This window comes from Ursus americanus, chromosome 36 (assembly GCF_024610735.1).
Source record: "Ursus americanus isolate L20-20 chromosome 36, mUrsAme1.1.p, whole genome shotgun sequence".
In the NCBI taxonomy this organism is placed as follows: domain Eukaryota; kingdom Metazoa; phylum Chordata; class Mammalia; order Carnivora; family Ursidae; genus Ursus; species Ursus americanus.
The window spans coordinates 7,206,408-7,221,539 of record NC_142162.1 but is presented as its reverse complement, the minus strand read 5'-3'; the positions used below and the strand labels follow the sequence as shown (position 1 = coordinate 7,221,539).

Sequence of the window (15,132 nt, the reverse complement as noted above, 5' to 3'; positions counted from 1 at the left end):
ACGTTCTTGTTAAATAAATAAGAATTTGGCGCTATGTTTCTGGCGCTGCCTAGGGAGAAGACGCCCTGTTTGATAAACAGACCACGGATCATCCAAATATATCTTGCTTTGGCCCCATGTTCACTAAGCAACTTCTAATTATAATTTGGCTCCCACTGCCAAGTTTTAATTTTTGTTTTATCTGTTTCCTGTGAGTCTGGCTAGTGGATCGGCCCCAGACTGACGGCTCCTATGTGCACTGACAAGATCGAATCTCTAGGCCAGCAGAACTGGTGACCATGCTGAGATCAAGCTGCTCCAGAAAGGGCTGTCTTGGAGGTCAGCTGTGTTCCCTTGATGACTGTCTTTCTGCTGTCTACCTGCATAGGGCATTGATGCTCTTTCCTATCGAAACCTCACTGGCTGTCAGCCCATCCGCTCATGGGGCTGCTCTTGACCTTCCAGAAAGGTCCACCCCCAAGAAGAGGCTGTCACCCACCCCCATGTGGGCTTCCTCCTGAGTTCTGAGGGAGCACCTGATGAGGGAGTGAGGTTGAGTAGAGATGAACAAGACAGTTTTTTATCTGGATTATTCCCCTGGTTTTATTGTACGAATTTCGGAATCTAGATTCTTCCAGACACTTGGTGTTTTTCTCTTTCTCCTTTCTTAAGCATTTCCTGGGAATTCAAGTCTGGCCCTGCATTCTCCCTTTGGGCAATTCTAGTAGAAACCACAAGACAACCCTTGAGAGGAGCAGTAACCATAAGAGGATCCCTCCACAGCAACCACAGGGCTAAGAAGAAAGGTCACTGCAAAGCACCTGCTTAACTGTGTGATGCAGGTGCCTCAATTCCTGGAGTGATTTCTGAGAGAGGTTCAAATATGTGAGCTCAGTATTGACCACTGGTATCATCACAGGAGGAACAAAGATGTAGCTGAGATGGTAGGTATGCTGGTTCTCCTGGGAGGGAGGATGGATTATTATTACAAATGTCTTTCAGTGGAATAAAGATCTGAAGATTCTTGCTAAGGCTTGTGAACTGTTTTTTATTTTTATTTTTTTAGAGATTTTTTTATCTTTAAGAGAAAGAGAGCACAAGTGAGAGGGTAGAGGCAGATGGAGAGAGAATCTCAAGTAGACTCCACACTAAGGACAGTGCCCAATTCCAGGCTCGATCCCATGACCCTGAGGTCAGGACCTGAGCCGAAATCCAGAGTTGGACACTTAACCAACGGCACTACCCAGGCGCCCAAATATGGGCTGTTTTTTAAAGCACCTTTATCCTCTAGTGAGCTAATAACCCTAATAACGCAAATTTACATCCCACTTGGAAAAAAACGCATCCCATTCATGCACAAATATGCTGGTAGACGCATGGAATCTTTCTTGAAGGATATAGTAGAAAGGGGAGAGGACTTCACGAGGGTGAGAAACTTACTTTTGTGACATATTCTTTTGTTGTCATTGCTATGTTCCAATAAAACTTTATTTACAAACACAGGCAAGTCACGGTTTGCTGACCCCAAAACTACCGCCGTCTTGACTACTCGTTCTTTAATACTATGTGTGTTTTGTCTATCTGTATGTAGAACCAATTCAAATCATAACACCAATGATTATTTTGTTGCTACTATGTTAAGAAAACTAGAAAAAGATGAGCAGATCGGGCTGAATATGGCTTTAATTACTGTGTGGGTGTAATGGTAAATAACTGCTGCTCCATGGTTAGGCTAACAGACCTCTTCGTGGCAATCAAAATGCAACAGTGACCTGGGGGAGGGGGTGAGGGCAAGAACTTCATGGACACTTTATGATGATAAAATGTGATAAAACGCCAAATGTGAAAGCCAAATTATTTCACTGTTTAAGTTCTCAACACTCCTTTAGATTCTTTCTCTTTGGTGTCTCAAACTCTTGAGTTTTGTAGGAAGGGTGTTATTGGGATATTTTATAGCTGAGATAGGAATGTGTATCTTACAGCCGAGATAGAGCAAAGTAAGACTGGCTCAGAGAGGTGAAGTCACTTGCAGCGAGTCTTACGGCTACATAACAGCTGAAGTCGTCCTGGTACTGCAATATTGGTCAGTAGTTACTGAGAAGCGCAGAGGCTGCTGCTGGGTGTGCCGTGTGTGCCTGGAGCTCCAGAGCCAGACAATGAAGCTTCCCAGGGCTGAGGACTAACCTGCAAGATCATAGAGCTCGGTGTCGGAGGCGCTGGCCAAAGCTTCTTCCAGTTCTGGGTCAAGGGTCACTTTTTCTTCTTTACGAGTTTCTATGGGCTTTTCTTTGGGGATGAAGACTCTTCCTTTAAATCAGAAGGAAAACAAAAACCATTGCGTGCTGCTGACCAGGGTAGGGTAAAAGGACTGACCAGACAATGCAGCTTGGCCACTGAGAGCCGCATCATTAAGCCACTGCACACCCAACTGGGATTCCTTCATTGCTGGGGTGATGGTGGTATCATTAATCCACCATTAGAGGGAAGGAACATCAGAGGAGGAATCTGGCATTCTGCAACACAGAGATCTGAGGAGCCTACGGTCCTTAAATGGAGAAGGAAACGATGGTTTCTACTACCTCTCTGCCATCGATCACCAGCATTGTCCTTAGACCTGGGCAAAAGAGGCCCTGCCATGGGCCCCACGGTTTACAGAGCCCACTCTGGTCCTCTTCTCCTGCAGTCTTCCTCCTCCCCACATCAAGGGAGGGGGTTATGGGGCCAAAGGGACATCCCCATCCAGAATCCAGGCCACCTGCTAGGCCACGCTCCAGGCATCTGGGAGCCTGGAATTCCCTGCTCAAAGACACTGCACTTGCTTCCAGGGCCTACATGCAGCCCTTCCCCATGTCCATCCTCCTGAAGGCACGTCACATTGCTGGAGTGGGCACCCCCAGGCCAGGAGGAGGCTATTTGTGGGTGAGTGTGGATGAAGCTTGGATCTGTAGGCTGGGTGTCAAATATGTGTGAGGCCCTAGCAGTGTAGGACAGACCCATATGCTTGCATGGAACTTCTGGAAGCCCAAGAATTCTGGGCTTCTAGGCATATTTTAAGAGGATAGAACATATTTTAACAGTTTGTTTGCTTTTAAATATTTATAAAAGATGGCACATGGGCTCCTATTTGTGTTCTTGCCTTGAACCCTGCAAATATTGGAGGCAGAGTCACCCAGACAGCCCCAGAGGTTCCTGAGGGACAAACTAGCGCTCTGCCAGAGTTTTCCTCCCTAGATTGAGACTGTAGACCACTAGGATGCTCTATCTGGGGTCACTTGGAGGAGTGTAGTACCCCGGGGACACAGCTACCTGTCTAGACATACCAAAGGAAGTCAGATTTAAAAGGAGAAATCAGGATTGACATGTTTAGAAATTGTGGAGGTCTGTGAGCAAGGTTTTCTGTGCTTCCCACATGCACACACTCTGCCATCATCTCCTGCTTCATCCTCACAATCAGATTCCATTTGTTCTGCCCTGACTCCCTTCTGAATATGCCAATACCCATGCCCTACCTCCTCAGCCCACCTCTGGACTGAAGATCACATCTCTGGGAGGAGGACATATTACCTGTTCCTAACTTCCAGCCAGCTCAACGCACCCACATCCCACGTATGCAATGACTCCTAAGGGGAACCCCAAGACATTCCAGAGCTGCCATAGGAATACTCCAGACCTACTTACACTCTTTTTCAATTCCTTCCAGCTTTTGACTCTTGGTTTCTTTTCTGGAGCTGCTCTTACTTCTTGGCATGATCTTTGAAATTGGTCTCTTCCAATTTGATCTTCGGAGTTCCCTAAAGACTCACCCTTCCACTGCCTTCTCTTTGTCATCTTGGGTAGAACAGAGAGCTGGCTCCCGCTTCAGCCAATGGAGACCAACACTGCTTCCAGGTCTCTCTGGATAGCCAGCCCTTCCTCACTCCCATTGGAAAAGTAAGGGTCAGTAACTCTCCTCCATAAATCCTCTCCAAGAGGTGTCCCTGGTTGCAGGGGCTGTGGACTTCCTGATAGTTTACCAGATCTTCAAATGATTGGATATGAAATCAGGGACCGGGCAGCACTGCCCACCCTCGAGAAACACCACTGCTTGTGGTCAGTCTGGGGATCCTGGCCACAAGGTCTCCACCACTCACCATCACCCTCCTTCCTGCCTCCACATCACATAAGCTGCCACCTTTCCCAGAAAGGAGGAAAATACACTGGAGCATGATGAAAAATACAAGGAGAATGGCCAGAAGATAGAAAATGAAAAAAGAAAATAACCAGCCAATAACATCTCAGACACTGGGGTTCATCCCACACTTATTTTTCATAGTATCTGTAACCTGAAGCATTTTCTTTGTGGCTCAGATGATCCTGGTTCCAGAGTCAAATAGGCTTCTACATTCCTCCTTCTTGCTAGTGTTAAGGATTACCCTCAAAGCCACGTGCACAGGTGGCCCACAGCTGTCGAACTTTAGGACAACTGCTCCTGCACATTCGTTCCCGGGGGGTGGGCAACCAAATAAGTTCTGAGCGAATAAAGCTACTGCTGAGAGTGAAACGTGGTCCAGGAACCCAAGGGCCCAGGGCGTTCGGAGCTGAGGTTGTCCAGCCCCTCTCCTGAGGCCTTTACGGCAGCCTCCACTGCTTCCAGACCATCCGCTGGTCCTCCGGCTGGTCCTTCTACTCTGTTTCCTCCGCTCTGTTTGGAAAGCTTGCTCTATGCTCATTTTGCCCAGCCGTGTTCCCACTCCCCTGTGAATCCCCTGCATGCTCATCTGCATCGAGAGATAGTTCACCACTGGTGCTCCTCGGACCTCTACTCTGAGAAGAGACCACAGCTTTCCTCTTATTATTCTGTCACTACCCTAACGCTGGACGTTAAGTCAAATTTTATTGAAGAATTGACGTTGTAATTTTTCTTTCACAAAGAACTTAGTCCAATAGCAGCGATGCTGCCATGGAAACAGCTCCATATTTCTATGGGTATTTGCCCAATTTGTCACTGTCCAACTTCGCTTTCTTAATAAATTGACACGACGCATCGTGGTGCCCGATCCGTCAAATGAGCACGATCCAGAGGTAAGCCAGGACCCAGATGCCGCGGGACGGGAGGCAGCAGCGCTCTGACTCACGCCAGCTGAGGAGGGGTGCTCCTGCTGCCCTGGCCCCGTACGGAAGCTCCCAGATGGCATTCGTCCAAACCTGTATTTATCAAGCGCCTCCCCTGTGCCAGCTTCCATGCTGGGAGGCAAGAGACACACAGTCCCACTGTGGAGATCTCATCGAAGGGGGGAAACACACAAAACCCAAAGTAAATAAACAAAATGACGGATGCAGTGCTATGAAAGTGACACGAGTGTCATGGCAGAGAGAAGGGATCTGTTTTAGACAGAGGGGTCGGGGAAAGCCCGAGGCCCTGACGTTTAAGCTGAGACTTTTAGAATGTGAAAAATGGGGATGTGGGCCGCAAGGAAGAGGTCATGAGTAGATCCTGGGATGGGAAAAGAACTCAGCAGGTTTGGGGAACTGAACGCAGACGGTGGGGCTGAGGCTCGGCAAGGGAAGGGGAAAGATGATCAGAGAGGTGGGTAAGGTGAGGTCTCCCAGGGCACTGAGGACCACAGTGAGGATTTGAGACTTCAAGCAGGGAAGTGACATGATCTGATTTGCATTTTAAAAGGACTGCAGTTGCCATGAGGTTATGGATGATTCCATCAGTATCTGCGGGCCCAAGTCCCTATCTGTAGCTGAGGAAATCACACAGTCTGTTGGTACCCACGTTTCCTCCAAAGGGGAGCCTGGGATTGGGAGCTAAGGAGGAGGGTTTTCCTTGTCTTGGTTCTGAGCTCAGTCCTGGCATGGAGGAACACCCCTTCGCTCCTCAGAGCCTCACCAGGACCATCACAGTACTTCCCCCACTAGACCACAAGCTCCCTGAGGGCAAGGTAGGGTCCTGTTCACTGTGGGGCCAGCATGTGGCACATGGCTCTGCACAGAGCGGGTGTTTGGTAAATGCTGGACGAAGGAATGGGTGACTGCACTGGTCTCTCACGGTAGCATCTTAGGTTAGAGGTCTGGTGACAGAGCTATCCTAGACACGGAACAGAAAGGCCTTGAGGGGACGTCTGCGGTTGGTAAAGCCCCAGGCTAAGAGAAACACACCAACGCCTATAGGACCTTTTTTCAGGTACAACGCTATCTCACACTGCCAACGATTTTTCTTTGGGGCTTAAGATATTTTTTATAGAACTAATTTGAGTACCTTTACACTCTATGTATTAATTTAATACCTATTCTGCCATAATTTTTTTGTATTAATAAACTTTATTTTTTTGGAGCAGTTTTAGGTTCATAGAGGACAGCACAGAGAGTCCCCATATACTCCCCCGACAATGTCCTACAGCAGAGTGGGACATTTGCTACAACTGATGCATCTACATTGCCGTCATTACTATCCAAGTCCACAGTTTGTATTAGGGTCCACTCTTGGTGCACATTCTACAGCTCTGGACAAAAGTATACTGACATGTCTCTACCAGCCACGATTCTTTTTAATAACGAATCCAGTTCTCAGGCTTCTTTCCCGCTCCCAGATCAGCTCCCCTGCTGGACCCCCCGTGACAAGATATGAAGAGTACCTTTGTCGCAGGATGTGACACCTTGGGACCTTACCTTTCTTTTCTCCAGTGAAGGGCACAAAGTCTTCCCTGTCTTTCTGTTCCAAAGCCTCCTTCTCCAGGTACATAAGGAGGTGCTCGCGATCAAATGGGCCCGTGGCCGCTTTCTGGGTCTGGTCTTTCTGTCGGAATCCAGCTGGTAGCAGTGCGCTCTGGTGAGACAGAGGCGTGAGCAGGATGGTGTTTGCCCTACTGATTCTCGGTTACTTGCCCCCACCCCCAGCCCTGCTGTCTGTGGGGAGGCAGGGAGAAGGATACCTGTCCAGAGATGCAGGTGGGCTCTGAAGGCTGGGGACTCTGGCACGTCTCTGAGGCCCTGCCTCTCTAACCTGTGTGCTGAGAGGAAGGCCCCAGTGTGCATAGGCAGAACACAGATGGCTGGAGCCCCCTCCAAGCCTTCTGCACCTGCATTCTGGAATGTGGTAGCAAAAACCCAGGCACCTTTCACGGACTCCTTCCTTGTAGATCACACTTAGGTTTGGCCAGGTCTGTACCTGAGGTGCTCCCCAGCAGTCATACAGAGACTCACAAGGAGTCAACATGGCTATACTCTTATTTCTAGCCTCTTTCCTGGGAAAACATCCAAGCACGTAAGCAAATATTAGGGTAGATGCTCATACCTGCTTGATTAAGCTAGTGATTCCTTCCTTAAGGTTCAAAAACAAAAACATTTCCTTTTTAGGGCTGTGTTTTGGGCTATTTATTTATTTTTAATTTATTGTGTAATTTAAATTCAATTAATTAACATATAGTGTATTATTTGCTTCAGGGGTACAGGTCTGTGATTCTTCAGTCTTATATAATCCCCAGTGCTCATTACAACACATACCCTCCCCAATGTCCATCAAAAATAAAAACATTTTGGGGCGCCTGGGTGGCACAGCGGTTAAGCACCTGCCTTCAGCTCAGGGCGTGATCCCCGCATTATGGGATCGAGCCCCACATCAGGCTCCTCCGCTGTGAGCCTGCTTCTTCCTCTCCCACTCCCCCTGCTTGTGTTCCCTCTCTCACTGGCTGTCTCTATCTCTGTCAAATAATAAAATAAAATCTTTAAAAAAATAAAATAAAATAAAATAAAAACATTTTTAAAAGTAAATATAATATCCAAAGTGTCTGGCATATCGGAATATCATATAAATAATTTTTAGTGACTTTTTTCTTTATAGTAAAATCTCAATTTTGCATGCCTCTGATTTTAATTTTAAGAAAACACCATCAGCGCTAAAGAAAATGTTTGCTAAACAAACACTGTAACAAGCTACTTTGCTTTCCAAGAGCTCATAAAAATATTAGAATCTCCACATATATTTACATGATATCATGGCTCTAATAATTCAAATCTATCCATTGTTGTGAGATCACCAAAGATTCCAAGTTATTTATGCATTTTTAGAAAATGAGATATAAAAAAGATCTGTTCTGGGGGTTAAGGGCCTGGTTTAAATACCATCTCTAACGTTCACTAGTACGGGATCTTCTGTAAATTACCTCTCCTCGTCTGTCCCCCTCATTTATGAAATGGGAGTAATATAATTTATCCTCAGGGCTTCTGTGCCTGGTAGAGTGAATGACCTCACAGAAGAAATCTGGAAAGATTTGTTCCCTTTTCCTCTTTCTTTTCTTCTTCCCTAAGTCAGAGTAGTCCTTTCTCAAGCAATGGAAAATATTTTTACCATTTACATTAAATTGGTTTTTGAGAAATACATTTGCCATATCATATTGTAGACAGGGCTACTGAGGTTCTTTATGAATCCGGCAGAGTAAGTGACCCAGACCCAATCAGGGGAGGAACACAGAATTTGTAGTTGGAGCTAAGGGATTTCTACACTATTGTTTAAGGACCAAGCCACACCATTTATCCTCTACTACCCTTAACCACGCTGCTTCAGTTGCAGGTCACTAACCTTGGGATCTAGGTCATCAAGGACATTTTCCAACTGTTTCAGCTCCTCTTCTGAGAGTTTGCCAAGAAGCTCATCTTCATCAATGTTCTTGTATTTCTCCAGCTCTTTTTGAAAAGGGAGTGCCATGGCTTCTTATATGCCCTTCTCATGGGTCACGAACATTTAAACAGGCCAGCTTCCTGCGACTTCAGAATACTGCCAATAAGAAAGAAACACTGTTATCTTATTCTGCAAACAGGACTTATCCACAGGAGACAAGGACTGTGCTATCTGCCAATGGGGTCTTTATTGGACGAATAATTCCACGAAACCGTAACATCACCTCCATCTGCAGAGCAACCTGACAGCTTACAGAGTGTTTCCATATGCATTCTTTCACTTATTTGGATCTTTACCAACAACCCAGAAAGAAAGCCTGGACAGATACTAATATCCCATTTGACAGAAAAAGATTCTGAGGCAAAGGTGGCTAAGTGCCTTGCTCGAGGCTCTGGAGCTGGGATGTGCCAGGCCTCCTGATTCCCGGTGCGGGGCGGGGGGGGGGGGGCGGGGGTTTCCAGCACGCTACTCTGCCTCCTCCAGCTTTCCATAGAAAACAGTGACAAACAATGAACGAATTGTAAGGCAGTCGTAAGAAGCATACTTGTGTCTTTTCAGGGAGAGAGTGATGTGAAGAATACAAAATGGGGTTCATTCAGGAAAGAGAGTTTGGAACGTCTGTGTGAGAAAGCATTGTCCAATAACTCCCTGCAATGTATCTCAGTAAGATTCTAACATCCTGACTACATACTCTCTCCACGTTTCTCCTCTCTTTTTTTTCCTTCTCTCATCTCCTGTTCTCTTTCTAGTCCCATTTCTTTTTTGTGTCTTTACTCACACTCCCTAGTTCGTTAGACCTCTGGTCCCGTTCTCCTTTCAACACCTTCTTTTGTACTGCTTCACTGCTAAACTTCCACTCAGGATGTCATTCTTACTCAATCCCATCTTTCTTGCAGAGGATTTTCCATCTCTCCTCTAGAGAGATAATAGTGCATTCAGGAAACAGCAAGGTACTTAGCTGATTGTGTTTCTCCTTAGGTAGTAGTAAACTCAATCGGATCTTTCAAGGCAATTAATATTCGCTGTGCACCTTCTATCTGCCAGGACACGTCTAGAAAGCAGGAACACAAAGATAAACAAGATGTGACCCCTTCTTCAAGAAGATCACAGCTCGGTGAGACACACAAATAGAGATAATGCCACTTGATAAGTGTGATAGCAGAAGTAAAGTATAAAATAGGCTTAAAAACACACGAGGAAGTAATCACCCGGTAAGGGAGGGGGGGATTGAGGGGAAAATGTGAAAAAGAGGTTGCCTTTGAGCCTTGAAGGAAGAGATCATAGGCGGATGTGGGTGGGGAAGGGCTGTCCCAGAGAAAAGGAACAGCATGAACAAAGGCACAGAGGTAAGGAGGTGGATAATGGTGTGTTGGTGAACGGTTGGCGTGCTACAGGGAGAGGAAAGAACTGAAGGCAAGAAAGGGACATGTGTGAAGGGCCTTCCCTGTCAGTGCTGCCAAGGAACCGGGGCTCTGTTCTGTTGGAGACAGGAAGCCACCACAAATGTTGAAAGTAGAGGAATCATCCGAGAGGCCCTGTTTCTTACATAAAGTAATTCAAAAGGTAGGAATCAAGAATGGGTTGGCAAGGGAAGAGACCGGTGGTAGGTGAGCCACTAAAGGATTATTAGAATGTTGCTTCCCTCTCTTACTAATTCAGCTGCTCACCACATTCAAGTTTGTGGCTTTCTGTTTGGTGTCTTTCCCATGTACAATGTAGCTCTTTTCCCCATTAGCCAGCCTTCTTTTAAGCTTCCATTGCTATAGTACAGTAAAATGAACAAACAAACAAAACACTCCCCCAAAAACCATCCCACTAAATTCAGAGACCAATTAGATCATAGGTACTTTGTTTTGGTCCCAGCTACCACTAATTTATCATGTGACGTTGGGCACAGATCTAAATCTAAAGGAACTGGTTGAACCATCCTTCTTAATGGACTTGAAGTCACACAGTGTCCCACATTTACCATTCTGAGATTCAGATGTGTTTTACACTTGATCCTATGACTGCTGCGGGCCCAGCAGCAGTCAAGACGTACTTGACATTGCTTACGAATGTGTAATATCAAAAGCACCAGCTTCAAAACTAGAAGAATGGGCGTCAGGGATTTGGGGGAAAAAAAATCCCAGGGGCTTGTAAAAATAGTGGACCACTCTTTTAAAACCCAACAGGGAGGGAGGGAGACAGGTGGCAACTCAGGCATGTTTAGCAAAGCTCCCAAAGGAAGATGCATGTTAAGCTCATTCCACATAATTACAGAGTGGGCTTAAGCGCCCAGCATTAATGGCTTTTAGTTCTTTTACAGGGTTTTAAAGAAATTACCACTCTGGATGGCAGAGAGGAGATACTGAGTGGAAAAAAACAGACATTAGTGATTGTGAATCAAAACGTGATTCGAAAAGTTACACTCTAAACGTGAAGAAGTTTTTAAAGAATATTAACTAATTTGTTTCAATTGCATTTTCCCTTTTTATGCCCGGGGTGAGCTATAATTTTAAAAAAATCTATTCAGGGGTGCCTGGGTGGCACAGCGGTTAAGCATCTGCCTTCGGCTCAGGGCGTGATCCCGGCGTTCTGGGATCGAGCCCCACATCAGGCTTCTCCACTAGGAGCCTGCTTCTTCCTCTCCCACTCCCCCTGCTTGTGTTCCCTCTCTCGCTGGCTGTCTCTATCTCTGTCGAATAAAATAAAATAAAATCTTAAAAAAAAAAATCTATTCATAGAAGCTTTATTTCAATTAGCCAAAAACTGTAAATAAACTGAATGATCATTGGTAGGTGAGTGGATAAACAAATCCTGGTATATCGACATAACGGAATCTATTCAGAAGTAAAAAGGAATGAACTATTGAAACACACAACAACATGGATGAACATCACGATGATTATACTGAAGGAAAGAAGCCAGACCCAGAAGAATGCATAGGGTATGACTCCATTTATCTAAAATGCTAGAGACTGTAATTTATGTGACAGAAAGCAAATTCGTAGCTGCTTGGGGATGGAAGAGAGAGAGATAGGGAGGGGCCGGGAGAGGGATCATGGAGGGACATACAGAAAATTCCGAGTTATACATATGTTAATTCACTATCCTGACTGTGGTGGTTTCACAGGTGCATGCATATGTTAAAACTTAGCAAACTGTACACTTCAAATATATGCAATTTGTTGTATGTAAGTTAAAAGATTTCAAAAAAAGTCTATGTGTAAGTCTAAAACTGTTCCTTCAATAAAGTGAAAATTATGTTTTTAAGGGAGCATGCATCATATTTTAGTTGGCAGCATTTTTTCCCTTAGTGGTACATAAAATATTGATGTGTTTTACAATTGGTGATATCTTATAAATATCTATTTACATTTCTGGTCCAGGATTCTACAACTATACTCCTGACTTCACACCTTCCCGTGAAACTGACTTGCTCTTTAGATCATACCATTAATCTACCAGTCTTTCACTTTAAAAACGTGACCACCCTTTGATTCTCCCCCTTCTTTCCATGGCTACTGGTTTAGCACCTCCCGGAGATTCTGACTGCACAGAACTGTGCACACCACCCCTTCTTCCCATCACTCTTTTTTTTTTTTTTTAAGATTTTATTTATTTATTTGACAGAGAGAGACACAGCGAGAGAGGGAACACAAGCGGGGGAGTGGGAGAGGGAGAAGCAGGCTTCCTGCTGAGCAGGGAGCCCGATGCGGGGCTCGATCCCAGGATGCCGGATGCTGGGATCATGACCTGAGCTGAAGGCAGATGCCCAACGACTGAGCCACCCAGGTGCCCCTCCTCCCATCACTCTTGTTTGGCACCTTTGTCCTTTGGGCCTGAACTACTCTACTGGCATCTTGAAAGGTTTCTGTTCTTCCCTCTAAGGCAACAGAACACCACAATAGGGTCATCTCTCTTTACTGCTAAAAAGCCACTTCTCTGGGTAAGGACTTACAATGGCTCTCTCTTGTCTACAAAATGAAATTCAGAGAGTCTAGCATCTAAAACTTCCATAATTTGGCTTCAGTTTGCACTTTGTGCTTTCTGTCTTCATTACTTTCCCAGGGACTTACTCTACTCCAGCCAAAAGGCTTATTGGCTCCCCGTGATAGGCAGAATGATGACCCCCTACAGATGTCCAAATGTGAATCCCCTAGGACCTGGGAATATGTTACTTTACATGGCGAAAGGGACCAGGTGGGTTAAATCAAGGATCTTAAAATAGGGAGATTATCCTGGATTATCTGGGTGGGTCCAACAGAATCACAAGGGCTCTTGGAAGATGCAACAGGAAGGCAGGAGAGCCAGAGGAGATGTGATGACAGAAACAGAGGGTCAGAGTGATGTGACTGCTGGCTCTGAGGACAGAGGAAGGGGCTGAGAGCCAAGAAATGCGGCCGGCCTCTAGAGGCTAGGAAAGAAAAGGAAATGGATTCTCTTCTAGAGCTTTCCGAAGGGAGTGCAGACCTGACGACACCTTGATGTTAGCCCAATGAAACCTGTCTGAGATTTCTAACCTCCAAAATCGTAGCATAATAAATCCTTGTTGTTTTAAGCCACTGAACTTGGACCAGCAGCAATAGGATACGAATATACTCTTACCCATATATTTCCATTTTTCAAGATAATTGTTATGGATATCTTCTGTTTGCCCCTCTAAATCCACTCTTCGCCTTGCACCGTGCCCCAGGAATGTAATGTATTTACACTGCATCCATGGGCTCTCTTGCTCTCAGGCTTATGTTAGGCCAACAGCAGGCCCTGGCAAGATTGGAGGGCAGGGAGAGAGGGGGGTTGGTCCAGAAGGTCACATCTCCTCTCAGGCAGCTCTTTTATATTCAGGACTTCAGGCCTTGGGGTGGTGAAGAGTCTCTGTTGTGGCTAGTGCCAGATTTCTGTCTTATTGGATTCCTTAAACCCACCCTACATCTGTGTAAATAGCCTCTTTATTAAAACTTCTTCAAATTATTCAGTTTGAGTGTGTCCTCTGTTTCTTGTTGGGGCTTTGGCTGATATAGTAATATTCCTTGGAATGCCCTTCTCTATTCTCATGGCCCAGCCATGCACTCTGCTTTTGTGCACAGCTCTGCGGGACTGCAGCATGTCAGAGCTGACTGAGGCCTTAGAGATCATCCAGTCCAGCAACAGAGATGGTTTTTCTCTCACTTCCCTGGTCACTCCATCTTGGTGTCTTTTGGCAAGTCCTCTTCCTCCCCCTTAAATGCTGGAATCCTCAATAGTCCTGTTTTAGAACTTCTCTTCTCACACTATCATTCTCCCTGGGGGAACTCACTGCCTCCTAAGTTTTAACTATAATCCATATGTTAAAGACCCCAAATTCCATATCTTTGTCCTAGACTTTGTTCCTGAGGACTAGATCCAAATATTTCTAACTGCCAAACCAACGTCTTTACTTGGCTCAAGCACTCTCATCACTTGTCCTACCAAACATCTTCTCCTACTCTAGAATTTCCAGTTGGTGCCAAGAAACCAGGGAGCCATCCTTGACACCTTCTTTTCCTTGTCTCCTCCCCACCCATCAATCACCAAATCCTGACCTTATCTAAACGTGTTAGAATCCACCTACTGGACTTGTCTGCACTGCCACATCCAGCCTTACCCACTCTCCATCCATGCTCCAGACAAATGGCCAAAGTGATCTTTTTAAAACTCTGCTCTATTACTTAAAATTCTCCAGTGGCTTCCCATTACCTTGAGGATAAGAATCAAATTCACAGTCTGGCCCCTGTCATCCTCGTCAGCCTCATCCTGCACCACACTCCCCATCTCGTCCTGGTTCCAGCTTCCTGGACCACTTCCAGGTCCTGGATCGTGCCTTATGCTGCTCGCTCTGCTCAGAGCACTAGTTACCCCACCCTCCTCAGCTGAAGGCTGTCTTATTCATCTTCTGGTCTCATAGAAGCTTCAATTCCTCACGAAGGCCTTGTTCAGACACCGAGACAAGGTCTGGGTCACCCCCCTCTCCCACGGCATATCACTGATCACAGCTCTTGAGTTTGTTACCATTGCTTGTTTTATCTCTGTCTTCCTTGCTAATATCTGTGAGGATGGGGACTACATCCGTTTTATTCACTGTTATAATCCTGGTGCCCAACACAAGTCTTGACCCAAAGTAGGCATCTAACAAATGCAAATGAAGAAAATGAGCACAGGGGCGCCCGGGTGGCTCAGTCCATTAATCGTCTGCCTTCGGCTCAGGTCATGATCCCAGGGTTCTGGGATCAAGCCCCATATCGGGCTCCCTGCTCAATGGGGAGTCTGCTTCTCCCTCTCCCTCTGCCTCTCCCCACGGCTCGTGCTTTCTCTCTTTCTCTCAAATGAATAAATAAAATCTTAAAAAAAAAGAAAGAAAGAAAATGAGCACAGAGGTAAAGCGACCCACTGGTCCAGAGCTCATTCCACTACATGCAGTGCCTCTACTCTCTGTCATGGAACTTTCTGAGGCCACCTAAAACCGCCGAAATTGCTCCTCTTCCTAAATT

General features: G+C 45.8%; 1 protein-coding gene across 1 annotated transcript in view; it reads right to left on the bottom strand.

Moving 5' to 3' along the window:
- Positions 1–15,132, bottom strand: part of TMOD2 (tropomodulin 2) — a 51,969-nt gene that overhangs the window by 29,851 nt on the left and 6,986 nt on the right. Inside the window, exons 2-4 of the mRNA XM_045812143.2 lie at positions 8,543–8,737; positions 6,634–6,790; positions 2,164–2,286 (exon numbers count right to left, since the gene is read on the bottom strand). Of these exons, the coding sequence (XP_045668099.1) occupies positions 2,164–2,286; positions 6,634–6,790; positions 8,543–8,668 (406 nt within the window). The 5' untranslated portion in view covers positions 8,669–8,737. The remainder of the gene's footprint in view (positions 1–2,163; positions 2,287–6,633; positions 6,791–8,542; positions 8,738–15,132) is intronic.